We start from the raw sequence: 17,719 nt of genomic DNA, 5'->3' as shown, positions 1-17,719 counted from the left end.
AGGGTCTTGGGATCGAGCCCCGCATTGGGCTCTCTGCTCAGCGGGGACCCTGCTTCCCCCTCTCTCTCTGTCTGCCTCTCTGCCTACTTGTGATCTCTGTCTGTCAAATAAATAAATAAAATCTTAAAAAAAAAAAAAAAGATTTATTTGAGAGAGAGTGCAAGTGGTCATGAGCTGGGGGAGTGACAGAGAGAAAGGGAGAAGCAGACTCCCCGCTGAGTGGGGATCCTGATGTGGGGCTTGATCCCAGGACCCTGGGATCATGACCTGAGCCAAAGGCAGATGCTTAACGACTGAGCCACCCAGGTGCCCCAATTCATGAAGTTTTAGATGAGAAATATGAAAAGAATATAGAACACCTCTCCTTTCAAAAATGAGAAAACTGAAGTTCCAGAGAGATGATCGTCACTCAGCTGGTAAGCACTGCTGTGGAGCTTTGCTTCTATAACTAGTAGGGACGAGAGAATCAGCCTCTGCAGGATACACGGGAATTCCAGGGCTGTCAAATGCCTCAAGAACCACTAGTACACAGTTGTCTTTCTTGGTTCTTTTTCAGGTTAACTCACATTGAAAGATTACTTACCCTTTTTCAAATGTCAAGTAGAATCAGAAGGTTCTCAGTTGTTAATATCTCAGAGCAGGGTGGGGGGTGTTGGGGAGAGGCCAGGGATGTCCGCTGGGTTTTAGAAAGTCAGCCTTGGGGCGCCTGAGTGGCTCAGTGGGTTAAAGCCTGTGCCTTTGGCTCAGGTCGTGGTCCCAGGGTGTTGGGATCGAGCCCCACATCGGGCTTTCGACTCAGCGGGGAGCCTGCTTCCCTTCCTCTCTCTCTGCCTGCCTCTGCCTACTTGTGATCTCTGTCTGTCAAATAAATAAAATCTTTAAAAAAAAAAAAAAGAAAGAAAGAAAGAAAAAGAAAAAGTCAGCCTTGCAGTTCCCATGGCATTGCTTTCTTTTTGATTCCACAGGAACACAGGCCTCAGTCTGGTCTCCTGCAGTCCTCTGTCATCACCCTCTACACCATGTACCTCACCTGGTCAGCCATGACCAATGAACCCGGTAAGGGAATGTCAGTAGTACATGCACTTGATAGAGAGAAAGCAGGAAGTCACTCTTCCGGCAGGTGCAAACACTGGAGGTAGAACAAAGGGCAAATAGGAGAACACACAAAAGGCTTTGCTTAAATGTACCGTGCTCACCATGTGGTGCAGATACTCGCGTTTCAAGTTTTATTCTCCATGTCTTTCCGTAGCTCTTCATAGCTGACAGCCTAAAGGGCCGCAGTCTTTATACAGACCAGGCTTTTCCTGGGACTAAGTCAAACTAGTTAAGAATTGGACAAGGCAACATTGTTTTGGCCCTTTGTGGCATTGTTATAATTGAATTTCACTTTGGTGTTACAGGCTCTAGAGGAAATGGCTGAAAGAAGTTTCCTTTTATAATTACTGCATTGTGTCTCACTCAGTAGGGTATTCTACAGACTTGTTTTAAAGGAAAACGGTTATTCCAGACCCTCCAACGATGACTCACTTACTGTTATTATACTCTCTATTTAACTGTAAAAACAAAACTAGGGGAAATTTCCCTGTGGATAAAGCCTTTGTACAAATACAGACCCCAAAAGATTTGCCAGTTCAACTTCAAGATCAGTAAAATCAGGATTAACATTTATGAATTTGGCAAGTACTTTGTTGTCGGGTCTTTTCTTTTTTCCTTAAACTATGTTACTGATTGCCACACAAATACGTAACTAGTTGCTAAGTTTCCAGGTTCTTCTAAGTATGGCATCCGCATGTTTTACATCATGACTGAAGGATGTGTGAACCCTTCCCTCACATCCTTTCTCGGAACAAGAGGAGTTCTAACTAAGGACAGTAAAAAAATATCCCACTTTCAGATCGCTCCTGCAACCCTGGCCTGTGGAGCATCGTCACGCACATGACAGCGCCAACCTTGGCTCCTGGGAATTCAACTGCTGTGGTCCCTACCCCTGCTCCACCCGCAAAGAATGGGCATTTTTTAGATGCAGAGACGTTCATTGGGCTGACAGGCTTTGTTCTCTGTCTTTTGTATTCTAGGTAAGTTAAAAAGTACTTGGGACAAGATTCTCATGAAGGTTAATCGTAGAGCAAAGAAGCTATTTTGCTTTCAGAAAGCAGTGTGAGGGATTGAGAAAAAGAACTTAACTCCTTTTTATTTTTTATTTATTTATTTTTAATTATTTATTTGACAGATCACAAGTAGGCAGAGACGCAGGCGGGGGATAGTGGGGAGCAGGCTTCCCGCTGAGCAGAGAGCCCGATGCGGGACTCGATCCCAGGACCCCGAGATCATAACCTGAGCCAAAGGCAGAGGCTTTAACCCACTGAACCACCCAGGCGCCCCTTAACTCCTTTTTAATGAAAGCCCCCGACTTATTTCATGTCCCAAGTCATACATATTTCTTAAAGCCTAATAAATGTTCTCATCAAATACTTCCTTCCAAACTGACATAGAGATACCATCTCCCCTGGATAGGATAAAGTCTTCACCTGACCCCACATTGGCTAGAGTAGTGACTCTGAAAATTGGTTGGTTTCTCTTTTTTTTAAGAAGGTCTTAATTTCCTGATCATTGTAAAAAATACTTAGAAAACTACAGAATTCTATACATCTAACTTTAAAATCTCTAGTTAATCCAGGGCCTCAGATAGAACCTGTGTTAGCACTTTTCATTCACCCTCTTACCCATTTTTAATTGATATTTTCTATATAATGGCACATATTCCTTGAATAATTTAAAAATATGAGATAAAAAAGAACAAGGGTGAGTGTATATAAATTAATAATATAAGTGAGATAAGTCTGAAATGGGAATTGAAAGTAGCCTCCCTCCAAATTTACCTCTTCCATGGCTAAGCATTTTGGTACATATTATTTGCTACTTTTTTTCCTTCGCTTACACTTAACTACCTTATTTATCAATTTGTATTTGTATAATTATACATAATTTTATTTACAATTGTATATGTAATTTTATTTATATCACTTTATATAAATAATTTTTAAAAATAGGAACGTACTATACATATATACAGTATTCTCAAATATGGATTTGTCGTAATTTGGACAGTTTTCCACAGTATGTGTAGATTTATCTTTTTTTTAATGAGTGTTTAAAAGAAAGGTTGGCAAACTGTAGGCCTTGTAAATAGAGTTGTATTGCAATACAGCTATGCTTATGTGTTTTTATATTGTCTGTGACTTTGTTTGTTTTGCCTTTGGCCTAATGTGCTTTGTTTTGTTTTTGAGATACAGTTTCCATACTATAAAATCACCCTTTTAAGGTGTACAGTTCAGTAGTAGTTTAGTCTGTTCACAGGATCGAGCAACCACCACCACAGTCCATTTTAGATTTTATTTTGCCAAAAAGAAACCTCATGTCTCCTTAGCAGTCACTTCCCTATGCCTTCCCACTCCAGCCACTGGCAGAAACTTGTCTCTCTAAACTTGTCTCTTGCTTATTCGAGTGTTTCATATATGTGGAATTGTAAAACATATGGTCTCTTGTGGCTGGCTTCTTTCATTTAGTATGTTTTCAGGGATCATACATGTTATATCAGTACTTAATTCCTTTTCATTGTTGGAAAGGATGCTCCATGGTGTGGATATATACCACATTTTGTTTATCCTTTGTCAGTGGATAGACATTTGGGTTGATTTCACTCCAGAACTGTCATGAATAATGCTGCTGTGAGTATTTGTGTACAGGTTTTTTTTTGTTTGTTTGTTTGTTTGTTTGTTTTTTAGATTTTATTTATTTATTTGAGAGAGAATGAGTGAGAGAGAGCATGAGAGGGGAGAAGGTCAGAGGGAGAAGCAGACTCCCTAAGGAGCTGGGAGCCCGATGTGGGACTCGATCCCGGAAGTCCAGGATCATGACCTGAGCTGAAGGCAGTTGTTCAACCAACTGAACTACCCAGGCACCCCTGTGTACAGGTTTTTTGTGTGGATGTACATTTTCAGTTTCTTGGATCTATACCTAGTTGTAGAATTGCTAGGCTATGTGGTACCTCTTTTGAAAACTGCGAAAGTGTTTTCCAAAGTGTCTGCATCATCTTCCCGATCCACCAGCAACGTATGAGGCTGCTGGTTTCATTACCTCTTAACTGTTAGATTATAATTGTTTTTTTTATTGTAGCCATTCTAGAGAACATGAAGTGGCATTTCATTATGGTTTTAATTTGGGTTTTCCTCATGACTGGTGATGTTGAGCATTCTTTTCTTGTGCTTTTTAGCCATTTGTATGTCTTGAAGTGATGTCTATTTAAATCTTTTGCCTATTTTTAAATTGGGCTTTTTATTGTTTTGTATATGGCTTGGAGTATGGGTACAACTCCATTCCGTTGTAGTATGGATATCTAGTTGTCATAGTACCGTTGCTGAAAAGAATATTCTTGCCCCCATTGCTTTGTCTGGTATCCCTGTCAAAAATCAGTTGAACCTAAATGTAATGGTTTATTACTGGACTCCTAACTCCATGTCATTGATCTGTATAGGTATCCCATGCCAGTACCACACTGTTTTGATTACGGTGGCCTTGGAGTAAGGTTTTTTTGTTTTTGTTTTTTTTTTTAAGTTTTTTTTTTTTAAGATTTTATTTATTTATTTGACAGAGATCACAAGTAGGCAGAGAGGCAGACAGAGAGAGAGAAGAAGGGAAGCAGGCTCCCCGCTGAGCAGAGAGCCCGATGCGGGGCTCGATCCCAGGACCGTGAGACCATGACCTGAGCCGAAGGCAGAGACTTAACCCACTGAGCCACCCAGGCGCCCCTGTAGTAAGGATTAAAATCAGAAAGTATGAGGCATCGAGATTTGTTCTTTTTCAAGGTTGTTATGGTTATTTCAAGTCCCTTGCATTTCTGTGTAAATTTTGGGTTTTGCTTGTCAGTTTAATTGAGATTTGGTAAGGATTGCATTGAATCTATTCATCTTTTGGGCATTACTATCTCAACACTATTAAGGCTGGTTCATAACATGGGATGTTTCATTTGGTCTTCAGTTTCTTTCAGTAGTAATGTAGTTACTAGTATACAAGTCTCAAACATGTCTTGTTAAATTTCTAAGTGTTGTTTTTGATAGTTATAAGTGAGATTGTTTTCTTAATTTATCTTTAAGGTTTTGCATTGTTACCGTATAGACGTGGAATTTTTGTATATTGATCTTGTATTCTGGAAGATCATTTATTCTAATAGTATATATATTCCGTAAGATTTTCCATGTATAAGGTCTGGTTATTTGCCAATAGAGATCATTTTACTTCTTTCCCAATCTGGATGTCTTTTTTCTTTTCCTTGCCTAATTGCTCTGCTTTGAACCTCTAGTACAATATTGAGTAGAAATGGTGACAGTGGGCTATTTGTCTTATTCTTGATCTCAGGGGGAAAGCTTTTAGTCTTTCACTATTTTTAAAAAATATTTTATTTATTTATTTGACAGAGAGAGAGATCACAAGTAGGCAGAGAGGCAGGCAGAGAGAGAGAAGAGAAAGCAGGCTCCCCTCTGAGCAGAGAGCCCAGTGTGGGGGCTCGATCCCAGGACCCTGGGATCATGACCTGAGCTGAAGGCAAAGGCTTTAACCCACTGAGCCACCCAGGCACCCTAGTCTTTCACTATTAAATGTGATGTCACCTGTGGGTTTTTCATAGATGCCCTTTATCAGTTTGAAGAGGTTCTTGTCTTTTCCTAGGTTGAGTGTTTTTATCAGGAAAAGGTATTAAATTTTGGTCAGGTGATTTTTCTGTGTCTGTTGAGATGATTATATGGTTCTTTAGTTGTACGTACTTTCTTTATTCAGTCATTTTAACCTGCAGTGAGCATCTGCTATGTGCTAGAAATGCATAGATGACTACGGTCATTGTTGAGTTCTAGGACTAGCAAGAAAGACAGGAATGCTAAGTATGGCAGAGGGGAGCAGAAGGAGCTGTGGGACTTTAACCCAGTGTAGTGATGACTCGATGCCAGGAAGGCTTTCTAGAAGACATAGCACATAGAGAATTGAAGAAAGAGGCTCGCTGGGAGAAGGCTGGTGGCTGGTCCATTCCAAGCATGGAGGAGACTTGTGAAGTCACGGAAGCAGACATGGAGAGCACGATGAAACTCCTAAGCAGTTAGTCATTAAATGGTAACCGACGAGAGTGCTCTCTGTCTTGTGATGACAGGCAGCAGTTGAGAACTTTAAGCAGAGCCCTTCAGGAGGCCTTCAGTCCCCACATAGGGGCAGTTCAGAAACAACCTGCATGTATATAGGCCAATGGCAGCGATTCATCTCATGGCCCCTTGTTGATCTGTCTTCTCTTGGATCACTTTCCAGCATCCGTACTTCCAACAACAGCCAAGTAAGTAAGCTGACTTTGTCAGGAAGTGACAGCGTGATCCTCCGTGATACAGCTGCCAGTGGCGGCAGCGATGAAGAAGAGGGACAGCCTCGGCGGGTTGTGGACAATGAGAAGGAAGGAGTGCAGTACAGCTACTGCTTGTTCCACTTCATGCTCTGCCTGGCTTCCTTGTACATCATGATGACCCTGACCAGCTGGTACAGGTAGGAGGCACAGACAAACCAGGTGGAAGACCACTTGACACCTCACCCACCTTGGGCTGCCTGTAAAATCTACCTCCATTGCTTGACCTCAGAATCCCCTTCATTTACCCGTATAGTGAAGTTGTGTTCAGTGCGGACTCTTTTCTGAAGTACTTTTGACTTTCTCTCCTTTTGGATTTAAAATCCAGTTGGAATTCATGTTATTTATTTATTTGCAAGAGGAGAGGGAGAACAAGCAGGGGAAGCAGGCACCCCGCTGAGCAAGGAGCCCAGTGCGGGACTTGACCCCAAGACCCTGGGATCATGACCTGAGCTGAAGACAGATGCTTAACTGACTGAGCCACCCAGGGGTCCCTAGTTGAAATTCTTAGAGTACGAATCATGGAGAATTCTTCTAGACTTGAGTTACTTACAAGAGAAAATCATAACATAAAGCAGTCTGACCCATTTTTGTTCACGAATTTTCCCTTGTGTCTAGAGATGGCCATATGGAGTATTCTGGTCACAATAATTATGTGATAAGGAAAGTTTCAGGGACATCATTTCAATCAAGACTTTTGCCAATACTTAGAACAGCTAGGTATTCCTGAAGAGCTTTGCTCAGCAAAGAGTTCTTTGTGCTGATAAGGTAAAAGCTTTTTGAGAGGCAGAATCCCCTGCACATGTAAACTAATAATAGCAGCTTTCATAAGTTTCTTCTAGAACCTTACTGCATTACAGTGTTAGCCAACTTTCTTTGCTTTCGCTGGGGGGTGCTACTGGATGCTGCCAACAGGCTCTTACCTGACCATTGTCTGTTTTCTTAGCCCTGATGCAGAGTTCCAGAGCATGACCAGCAAGTGGCCAGCTGTGTGGGTCAAGATCAGCTCCAGCTGGGTCTGCCTTCTCCTCTATGTCTGGACCCTTGTGGCTCCACTCGTCCTCACCAATCGTGACTTTAGCTGAACCTCTGAGAATTCATAAAGGTCTGCTTTGCTGAAAGTCCTTACCTATTTTACTTTTGCTTCAACTAAAATATTAAGTGAATACTTTGCAAATTTGACTGTATCCAAGTTTATATCAGAGAGCAAGATTAAGTAATGCTTGACGCAGGATCTGAACTTTTCATTTATATGTATATTATGTTTATTTGTAAGGATATAGCGCAAAGGGAACATTTTGCGTTTTAAAATGAACTACAGCTGTGCTGTGAAGAGACTTTATTAAGATCTGTAGGATCCTACAACTTTGATTTAAAATGTAAGAGAAATGTTGGGTATTTGAGGCCAATCGTTAATATATTTCTATTGCAGTCTCCTTTAAAAGCAAACAAAACAAAACAAAAAACACCCCCCACCATTTCCATGACAGGTTTCCTCTGTGAAAGTCTTAACTTGTGTGATGCAAGCAAGCAGTGTGTTCAGTCCTTCATCCCCCATGAAGTGTAGCATCGGAGTATGGGGTGGGGGGCAGGGGCGGGTTGCGTGCCGCTGGCTTCTTCCCCAGAAGAGCAGAGTGGCTGATCGGGCTACAGCTTCTACAGCTTGAGTTGGTCCTTCCGGTGTTTGACACTACAGCAGCGATGCCGCGCAGTCCCAGCTTTGCCAGAAGTGTCCGTCTCCATAAGCGCTTTTGTAGGTTTGGCGAAAATGAAAAGTCACTTGGGAAAATAGTGCCACTTTGGTCTATGTCGTTCTCTTGTTAATGAGTATGTAAAAGCAAAATGCATGTGAATTTATTATATTTGCACTATAAAGGTATTTGATTAAAACAGAGACTTAAGCTTTTAAGACCCTTTCTTTTACAGCTTTTATGAGTTAGTAGCCATTCTATGATTTTTAGACATTCATGGGCAGTCAGGTTTATCAGGGATCGAGCAGAATGTGCCTGTCTCTTCTAAAACTTGAGGTCTGGCTAGTAAGTAAAGTCTGGAACTCATCCCAAAATTGTACTCCTAATACCTTGCCTGGGGAAGACACTTGCGTATATGAAACACAAGGCAGGCACTGTCAGGAAAGTTTGTCAAGAGAGGGTAGTCCACAAGGATGTCGACTAGAATAGTTCGTTCTCTGAGCACCATTTATAGAGTGTCTGCTCTGCACCTGGCGCTGTCAGATTCGGGGCTTCAACGTTAAACACAAGATACCAGCTCTGCCATCTTGGACTTAGAGTTTAGAGGAGGGTGAAAATGAGCGGACAGGTGTACAGCCCGGTGTGGTGAGTGCTGGGATTGGGGAATTGCAGAGAACTTAAAGGAGAGTTGCCTGGGGTTGGGCTGGGGAAGTTGTCCTGGTAGGCTTCCTGGAAAAAGTGGAATTGGAGGCCGGGAATTATTAGGAGTTTTCCGAGAGAGAAATGGGGCAGAGGGCTGGCATTGCTATAGGGTAGACAGAGCTTCACGTTAAAGGAAGGGGATGCAGACTTGTTCAGGAAAGCTGGGATAGGGAGAAGAGGGCAGGACCGGGTCATGAAGGGCTTCGCAAACCACAGCGAAGAGTTTGAACCCTAGTTGAGAGCAGCAGGGAGCATACTGATGGTGACGTGAACACCTGCTTCAGTCACTGCAGCAGACACGGAGAGAGGACGTTGAGAGAGGAGACCAGGGCAGGCCATACCCCGCTTCAAACAGCAAAGTGGAAGTGAGGATGGGGAGAAACTGACAGCTGAGAGCTACTTAGTAATTAAAATTTTAAAACTGGCAATTGATTAGCTGTAGAGGAGAGGCCGATTCCTGAGTGATGCTGGTTTAATCACCTGAGTTGATGGGGCTTCCGTTTATATGGTGAGAGACAGAAAGAGAAACACATTGTGCCAGCAGGATGGAGTTGGTCCCTTAAGAATGGCGGAGAACATGGTCTTGGAAGTCAGACCCGGTTTGTAGCCAGCATTGCTTTTTCTGTCTGTTAACTGGTCGGCTAATATTTATTGAGTACATACTATGCCTTATGATCTTGGGCAAATGATTGTGTGACCATCTGTCTGAGCCTCAGTGTTTGCCTTGTTTGAATAAAAGCTAGTACCTAGTACATGTTATTGTTTAAAGAGTTAAGTTACTTTGCAAAGTGCTTAACTCATTTTAAACACTCTGGTGGCAGCTGCTAATCTCACTATGGGTTAAAATGACACTAGACAGTATTCAGAGGTCAGAGATGTTCAGCCACAGTCCGATGGAGGCTAGATTTGAGGTGTTCATACAGAATTAAACAGATGGGACACAGAGGGGACAGTCTCAGTTGGGATGGAGGTGGGTGGGGTAGGGAAGCAGGGCTTGATAGGAATCATTGGAACCACCTGTTTTAAACCAGCATTATGTCAAGGTACAGAGATAAAGTTGCAAGGGAGGTGCAAGTAGGAGAGGCTTAGCCCCTTACTTTGCCAGCGTAAAGCAGATACCCCCCACTTTCCTAAATGGCAGGGTAGCCAGATTAAGACCTTTAAAGGCCGTAAACTTCAGAAACAATGAGGGTTTTCCATCCCCTACCTTATGTAATGCAAAATAAAGCAATACTAAACTGTAAAATAAGTGTAACAAAGTCCAATAAAGTATTTTTTTCTCATGATAACTTTTGATATTAATTTGAAATAACAAAATTTCTTTAAAAATTAGGGGACAGTATCCCTGTTTGCTGGACTGTATTCTAAGTTAAGTTGGTCTGTTGCTAGGAAACCCAGGATTACTCAAGACTCAAGGGAACCATACTCAGGAGTGCTGAATTACTCACGAGTATACACAGGTAACATCAGCAGGTCGACCAAGAGAGTATCTTGACTCATCAGACCTTGTGGTGTCCTCTCATTCCAGATAAGTCATCTGGTGTTTCATCACCAGGAATGGGCCTGTCTGTCCCTCAGGATTGCAGATTGACAGCCTGGCTTTGAGGTTAGTGATACGGTCTAGGAATTCATCAGAGGCAACAGCAGTGGCTGCTATGTTTACCTGGTTGGAGCTAGCTGGGAGAAGGCTTGTAGGCCCATGTGGCCCCTGCCAGATGTTTACTCTCTGGACTGGTCTTGTAAAGTACTTGGTTGAGAAATAAAAGCTTCTCTTATCCATCAAGGATCCTGCCAAGAATGGCCATGGACCTGTTTATCGCTGCTATTGATGTTCTGGACCAAGCTGTACACCAGCACATGGTTTGTTTGTTTGTTTGTTTGTTTTAAGATTTTTATTTATTTATTTATTTGAGAGACAGAGATCACAAGTAGGCAGAGAGGCAGGCAGGGAGAGAGAGAGAGAGGAGGAAGCAGGCTCCCTGCAGAGCAGAGAGTCCGATGTGAGGCTCGATCCCAGGACCCTGGGATCATGACCTGAGCCGAAGGCAGAGGCTTTAACCCACTGAGCCACCCAGGCGCCCCCCAGCACATGTTTTTGTCCATTACAGGTCCTTTTCCTTTTTATGCACCCAAGTGAGAGTGTTGTTACATGAGTCATGGTTCAAGCTCTACAAATTGACGATGGGCGCCAGGCTTATCAATGAGAGCTGCTGCTCCTTTCTTTTATCCTTTCTTGTTCTGTCCATCCGGTTACCTAGGAGCCCAAATCAGGCAGCCTTCCCAGTGGCGTCCTAATCACTGCTGAGTGACCTGAGCTGCACGTGACCTCCTCAGGTGAAGAATAGCAACATGAGACAGTGCGTGTGCCCAGCTGTGCATAGACGCTGTCCACGCCCCAGAAGGTGGGGCAGCTTCGCCCCGTTGGACAGATCAGACTGAAGTTTAGAGGAGTCAGGAACTTGCCTGTAGTTACTCAGTAAGAGGCAAAACAGAGAAATAAACCAGGCCTTGAGAGTTCCTTTTGCAGTTAGACTCCATTGTCTCTTGGCATAAGGTCATAGGCACCAAATAACTGGAGACTGCTTAGGCACGAGCTGTCAGACTACCCATCAGCAACGAGGGAGGATAAGCAATCCCCCCTGAAGGCAGTAATGACCAGGTCACTTTATCTAATGGCTGGCACCTTATTAGGTAAGAGGTGGAATATTTGGTTAAAACGGTGTGTTTCCAGAAAAGTGGCAATCGTAAAGGATTTTCTTCCTCACCATCTCCAAATGCAGTGGCAGGACGCATGTGCTGCATCAGGTACAGGTGTACTGGCCCAGTGCCTTGTGAGGGGAGGGCACTGGGGAAAACAGGTGTTTCAGAAAACAAACCAGAGAGCGTGGACTCATAACATGGGAAATACCTCCCACTGCTTGTAAACAGAAGCATTTGCTGATCCTTGTGACTCTGTTGCACTGGTCGGAGCCAGTAGTCCGTTTTCCCAGATGTGGAAATGGACTGAGTTTAGGGCTGCAGCTTCCTCAGGAAGGCTGAGCTGAAGAGCTGGCGTGTCACAGTGTAAGGACTTACCTGCCACATCATCAGAGGTCAGCAGTAAATGTATGGACATCCTGCATGAGACCTTCTCAGCTGACCCACCACCAACACGCCAGACCCACCATGGTGCCTAGCTTGTGCCTCCTATGGGGAGACACACGCTTCTGTACAGAAACCAGCAGGGAGCAGGTAGAGGAACAGCTAAGCATGTGTGGGACCAGAGTGGATCAAGCCAGACCTAGTCATCCCCCCAGGGGGGGGGGGTTTCCTTGTAAGTGTTTCCAGAATAAAATGTTCTCAGAGGCTAAGAACCTCTGCTTTATATTTTATAAGAAGCTAGGAAACGATCTAATTTTTAGACTGTTCCCCTATAAAAAAAAAAAAAATTCTTCCCTTCTTTCTTTCTGTGTTCTGTTGGAGGGTGAATGACAGTTAAAGGCAAACAGCCTGGTTCTAACCATGAGGAGAAGTCGGGCTAGAGTCTGACTACTTGGCTTTGGAGCCCAGCTCCACATGTGACCTTGGGCGAGCTGCTGAGCTTCTCCCGATCTGTTTTCCCCCGCAGGGGGCAGTAATGCTATTTAAGATGAAACAAGGTTATCTACCTGAAGCACCTAACATCATGGATGCCTAACCCTTAAACGTCCCTGGGAGTTGTTAGCTGTGTGAAGGATTCAAGGCCAGTCTAGAAGGGACAGCTGGGCCTTAAGAACTAAACCACTGTGTAGACCCATTGCTGTTCTTCGCATACGCTGGCATCTTCTAATGGTGTGTGGTCCCCGGAGGCGGCCAGTCCAGACCACAGGTGCACGGTGTTGCCGCAGGGCCTCCTCTCCTTGCCTGACCCGGAGTGACGCTGTACTCGGGCCTTCGTGTACCGTGAATAATAAAACTTCAGAACCTTGATCCAAACTGTCATTGTCACAAAAGGACTCCACACATAACCTTACAGGGATTTTTATTAAGACCCAGTCATGCATACTAAAATTACATGTTTTCACCACTTTGACTTAGAAAATGCACTAGAAAAATAAACTTTTGGTCAAACACTGAAGTTAGATGAATCCACCACCACATGTCTGTATACTCAGAGCTAAACTGAGTTTCAGTCTGAAGCGAGGAATGTGACCGGTGGCTGAAATGGTGCCCCAGTCTGGTGAGAAAGTGAGCCCGACTCCCCCTGTCAGAGTGGGATCAGAGGCTCCTGGCCCCGAGCAGCTTCAGGCACTTCCTCCCTGTACCAGGTTACCACGTGATGTGCCACGAGGTGGAGGCACAGCCACAATCCCCAACAGCGGCTGACCTGCCCAGCTAAGTGTGCCGCCCAGTGAGGCCTCAGGAGAAGTCGAGAAATGGCAAACAGTTCATCGCTAGCATCTCCGTCCATGAGTCACACAGAGTCTTTCTGTGGCACAAGCTCTGTTAAGGAATCTCTGACTGATGATTCCTGTCACTTGGCATTTTGAGCAAACCAATTCTAAGTCGGGAAAGCAGAAAGGAATTTACTTTAGATTTACGAAGTTAATAGGCCCCAATACTGACAGACATCACCGGATGGACTTCCCTCCCGAACAGTTGAGACGCTTCTGTTTGGTGTCTCCACAGAGCCCCAGAACAGCTACACTTGCACCATGACCTATGTGAATACTTCACTGCCTCGATGAAAGAAAAGGCTTCAAAGGTAAATCTTAAAAGCTAAAAACTTTACAATGAAGTATTATAATAATGCCACAGCTTTTGCCTGCCCAAGTGGAAAAGTAATCGCATGACTGGTCTGAGAATCCGGTGGCATTTAAAGAAACTGCCCACTGGGAGAATTCACAGACACACGGCTCAGTGTCTCATAGGAATTTGGGGAAAATACCTCTCATTGTCTTCTCAAGTTCGGCAAAAATGTATCTTACAAGCTGAAGTGTCTGTAAAACCTCTAAAGACAAGTGGGTCCTTGTGAAAGCGAGATGAAGCTAAAGCCACTTCTGCCCAAAGCAAGTAAGCTCGAGAGAGGAAGCCAGGGTTGCACAGATGTTTCTGTACGTTTCTTGCGGCCTGTCCCCGTGAGGGTAGACCAGGATTCCAGGAAGAGGCACAGTTTCCCAGATTCTGTACAAGCGAAGAGGGAGAAAAACCCCATATTATCTTAGCTTACAGATTCACTTGGGAGCAATTCATTCAGACCTACATCGCCTATAAAATAACCCAGATTTTGGGGGGGGGGGTAGGAACAGGCCTCTAAAAGGTAGAGTACAATGTCCTTGTGGCAGTAAAGCCAAATGATGCCTAAAACAGGGTTCGGAGCTCAGAGTGGGGATCCCTTTAGCATGGGATTCAGGGGTGGTCAGTGGCTTATTCTAGGCCACACAGCAGTGTAAAGTCAGAACTCGGGTCTCCTGGTTGACTCCTTTCCCTTTCCTGTTCCACAGTCCCATGAATTTAGGGAAAAGTTACTTTCCAGGTGTTCATGAAATGGGCCAGGCCTTCTCCCTGAAGGAAAACACTCCCGGTTCTCCCGATGCTCGCTTGTTGGCCCCACTGGTGCACCCCCACTCCTGAGCCAGGCTCTCCACGTGCTCGCTTGATATCCTACCACCCTGCTGGGGCAGCTCTACACAGACACCTGGTAAAGCCGCATAGAAACTGCCTTGATTTTCACCCAGGGAGCTCCTGCTTTCACAGCCTGGTCCAATCCTCCTGAGGTGTCCACAAACTATTTGATCTCCCTCTGGAACCAAAACCAAGCCCAGCAGCTGCAGAAGGCAAACAGATCTTGGCTCTGACTCCTTTCAGAAGCTGAATGAAAGCGCTCCCTGGGCCACCTGGAAGGGCCTAGGAAATGGGCAACGTCCTGGTCTTGGAGATCCTTGTCTAGGTGAGCTTACACACACACAAGCTTTTCGAGTCAAGGGACATGGGCCACACGGGCCAGGAACGCAGTGCAGCGTGTAAACGGGAAACTTGGTGGGGCTGACCAGTCCCTCTCTCCCTCCGTCTAGCTTGGGGGTGGTGGGGAATCTCTCCTTCCTCTCTGAGGTCTGAGAACACCTCTAACCACTTCCCACATCCAAGCAGTCGGGTTCTGAACCTTCTGCTTGAGCCATCCTGCTGGTGCTGTCAAGGTCTTGTCAGCAGAGCCGGTCACGCTGTTCCTGGCAGACGGAAGTGGGGGCTGCCAGGGGCCTGCATGCTGGCACTTCCAGCTCGGCGCGGCCCCTAGAGGATCCAGGGTTGGTACCCACAGGGCAGAGCGTTCCCTGGACTTGGCACTGATGAGGTGAGTCATTTCCACCTTCTCCAGGCATTTTACACGGCGTATGAAGAGGACGAGCTTATTCACAGTAGACGGGCCTTTGCCTTTCAGAGCGCTGCCCTCCTCCTCACAGATGGTCCCCTTGCCTGCTGGTTTCAGAAATGCATGAATTTTTAAGGAATTAATATGAAAGGAAATAGGTCAAAAGCCACCAGAAGAACCACCTAGTTCGATGGTTGGGCTAAGGCTGAAGTTCTGACAGGAAGGGTCTGAGGTGCTGAAATGCAGAGCTAACACTCGGTTTCGCTGGCTAGACGAGTCTGTCCACCCGTACCAGAGAGAGAGAGAAATGCAAGTGTGCCTGGGAGGACGGGGGCCCCGGAAGTGACCTGGCGATAGCACGCACTTAACATTCGTTTCCAGAGACCAAAATCTAAGAATCCCAAGTAATTAGCCATTCCCTGCTGCCAGGTTTCCAGTGTATGGCCAGAGCCTCAGGGATAAAAGGAATTCACACAAACCTAGGTCATCTCACCTGCCCTTTCCAGTTTCGTAGGGAGGGTTAAACTCCCTACAAAAAGAAGTTGGTTATCACCAGGTCCCAAGAATATACATACACTTTCCTTAAAAGGCAGGGCCAGATGGCAACACAAGCCTCTTGGAAAGGCCCAGGTATACCACAAAAAAGCGGGATCCAACCACTTGCCTCTCTGAGAGCCATGAGAGAGCCATTTGAGAGCCATCTAGGCAGAAGACAAATGGCTGGCACTCAATTACTAAACCAAATCCCCAACGTCAGCCAAGGCCCTAGGCGTCATTTCATCCAGCTTCACTTTACAGATGAGTAGGGTGAGGGCCACGGAGGTCCATGAGGTCTTGTCTACAGTCCATACTTCTGAGGCTGGAGTCCTGGTCTCTCTATTCTTGGGCCAGAATTCTTTCAGCTCCTCGGGCCTGGCGTCTAGCATTTTAGGTTAAGTAGAATCACCTCCCTCTAGGATCCTGTATGATTGTATTGAGAACCAGGGCTAAGGCTTTGTGGGTTTGGGAAAACTTCCGTTTCTATTGCAAGAGTCAGTCAATGAATCCCAGAGGTTCTCTGACACCTCTGGCTCCCAAATTTGATCAGGAGGTGCTGCTTATGTCCTGATGCTCCCATGAGTCGATTAAGGTGCTTTCCAAACCCAGTGTGGCAGCTGGGGTCTGGGCCTCTAACTAGAAACTTCCTGGTGAGCAACCCAAGTCTGTCGTTAGGGTTCAGATGAAAGACACAAACTCCTGAAGTCTCCTGTGTGGCCATCTTGTAGGCACAGCCAGGTTCTTTCACAGGAGTGGGCTGACCGGCAAGTCAGGTGGTTTTCTCCCGGAATGGGGGACCAAATTGATTTGATCCTGATTTCTCTTGTTCCAAGATCTCCAAGAACCAGATAGCTTCCAGGTTAGTGGCTGCAAACTGGGATTCCAAACGTTTGGGAATCACTGGGGACATCTTCCGTGTCTTCCATGGATTAATTCAAGTCACCAAGGGCTTACCCCATGGCTCACCCTCAGACTCTATAGGCTTTAATTTAATTACAAGGAGCAAGACAGACTCCACGGCACCTCAAATTCTCCTTGCGCCTCTCCAAAGAAAAAGGAAAGGATTTCAAGAGGGTGGCACTCACAGGGGACTGGCTAATAGCAGGAGTAGAGCTGGGACTTCACGGCCCGCAGGGAATCATCACACTGCGCGTCCGAGGTCAGCCCCTCAGGCGGGAGGGCCTGGCCCAGGATGCTGTCGCACACAGAGACCGGCTGGCAGAACTCCCTCACGAAGTCCTCCTCCGAGGCCAGCAGCACTGCATTCCAGGCGCTGATGTCCAGCTCTCCGGCCGTGCCCCCGTACTCCTTGGGGAGAATGCTTCTGGGAAGACTTGTGTGGAGAGAGTTCAGGTCAGACCCATGGAGGAAAAACTAAAGGGGAAACGGAAACACATGTGTCCTCAGGTTAGTCAGGCACCTGCAGGCCAGGTAGGTGCTCAAGCATCTGTTGAATGAATAAAGGAACAGCTGATGGCACTGGACCCTTCCAGTTCCTCAAAAAGCTTGAGGATCCATAATTCCCTTCCATATATGCCATGCTCTGTTGGCTGCTCCTTCAAAATGTTTCCAGGATCCAGGCCACTCTGTGCCCCGCCTCGTGGAACCCTGCCACCCCTACCTCTCCCCTGGATTCCCAGGACGACCTCTGCCTGGTCTCCCTACTCGAATCCTGCTCTGCAGTCTCTGCTCTTCCTGGCGCTGGTCAGATCATGCCAGTCCTTTCCGTAGGACCTGCCAATGCTCCCACCTCACATGAGAGGCTGAAGCCCTCACGCTGGCCTACAGGGAGGGCCTGTTGCAGTCTGACCCCTGTGGCTCCTCTGCTGCCCCTCTGTCCCCTCTCCCTTCCCTCTGCTGCTGCTCCCAAGCCCGATGTGCTCCCGCCTCAGGACAGCGTCGCTGCTGGTCCTCTGAGGTCTGTCAGCACCCTCCCTCACCTCTGCCAAGTCTTTGCTCAAAGGCCAGCTCCTCACTGACACCATCCCTAACCCCCCTACTCAATGCTACAACCCCTTGCCCCTG

General features: G+C 45.8%; 2 protein-coding genes across 8 annotated transcripts in view; one reads left to right on the top strand and one right to left on the bottom strand.

Moving 5' to 3' along the window:
* Positions 1-12,777, top strand: part of SERINC3 (serine incorporator 3) — a 25,933-nt gene extending 13,156 nt beyond the window's left edge. Inside the window, exons 7-11 of one of the 2 annotated variants that reach the window (XM_059407062.1) lie at positions 966-1,056; positions 1,895-2,075; positions 6,349-6,576; positions 7,383-7,541; positions 10,358-12,777. In XM_059407062.1, coding sequence (XP_059263045.1) covers positions 966-1,056; positions 1,895-2,075; positions 6,349-6,576; positions 7,383-7,521 — 639 coding nt within the window. In that variant the 3' untranslated portion in view covers positions 7,522-7,541; positions 10,358-12,777. Of the gene's footprint in view, positions 1-965; positions 1,057-1,894; positions 2,076-6,348; positions 6,577-7,382; positions 8,331-10,357 lie in introns of those variants that run through there. The other variant, XM_059407061.1, reaches the window with a different exon arrangement.
* Positions 12,778-12,812: 35 nt separating this feature from the next.
* Positions 12,813-17,719, bottom strand: part of TTPAL (alpha tocopherol transfer protein like) — a 38,183-nt gene continuing 33,276 nt past the window's right edge. For all 6 annotated transcript variants that reach the window (XM_059407069.1, XM_059407068.1, XM_059407070.1 and 3 more), the window contains one exon: positions 12,813-17,068. In XM_059407069.1, the coding sequence (XP_059263052.1) occupies positions 16,790-17,068 (279 nt within the window). In that variant the 3' untranslated portion in view covers positions 12,813-16,789. The remainder of the gene's footprint in view (positions 17,069-17,719) is intronic.

The sequence above is a fragment of the Mustela nigripes genome, chromosome 7 (genome assembly GCF_022355385.1).
Source record: "Mustela nigripes isolate SB6536 chromosome 7, MUSNIG.SB6536, whole genome shotgun sequence".
NCBI classification, from domain to species: domain Eukaryota; kingdom Metazoa; phylum Chordata; class Mammalia; order Carnivora; family Mustelidae; genus Mustela; species Mustela nigripes.
The sequence above is the reverse complement of the archived record's forward strand: the minus strand, read 5'-3'. Positions and strand labels throughout refer to the sequence as shown.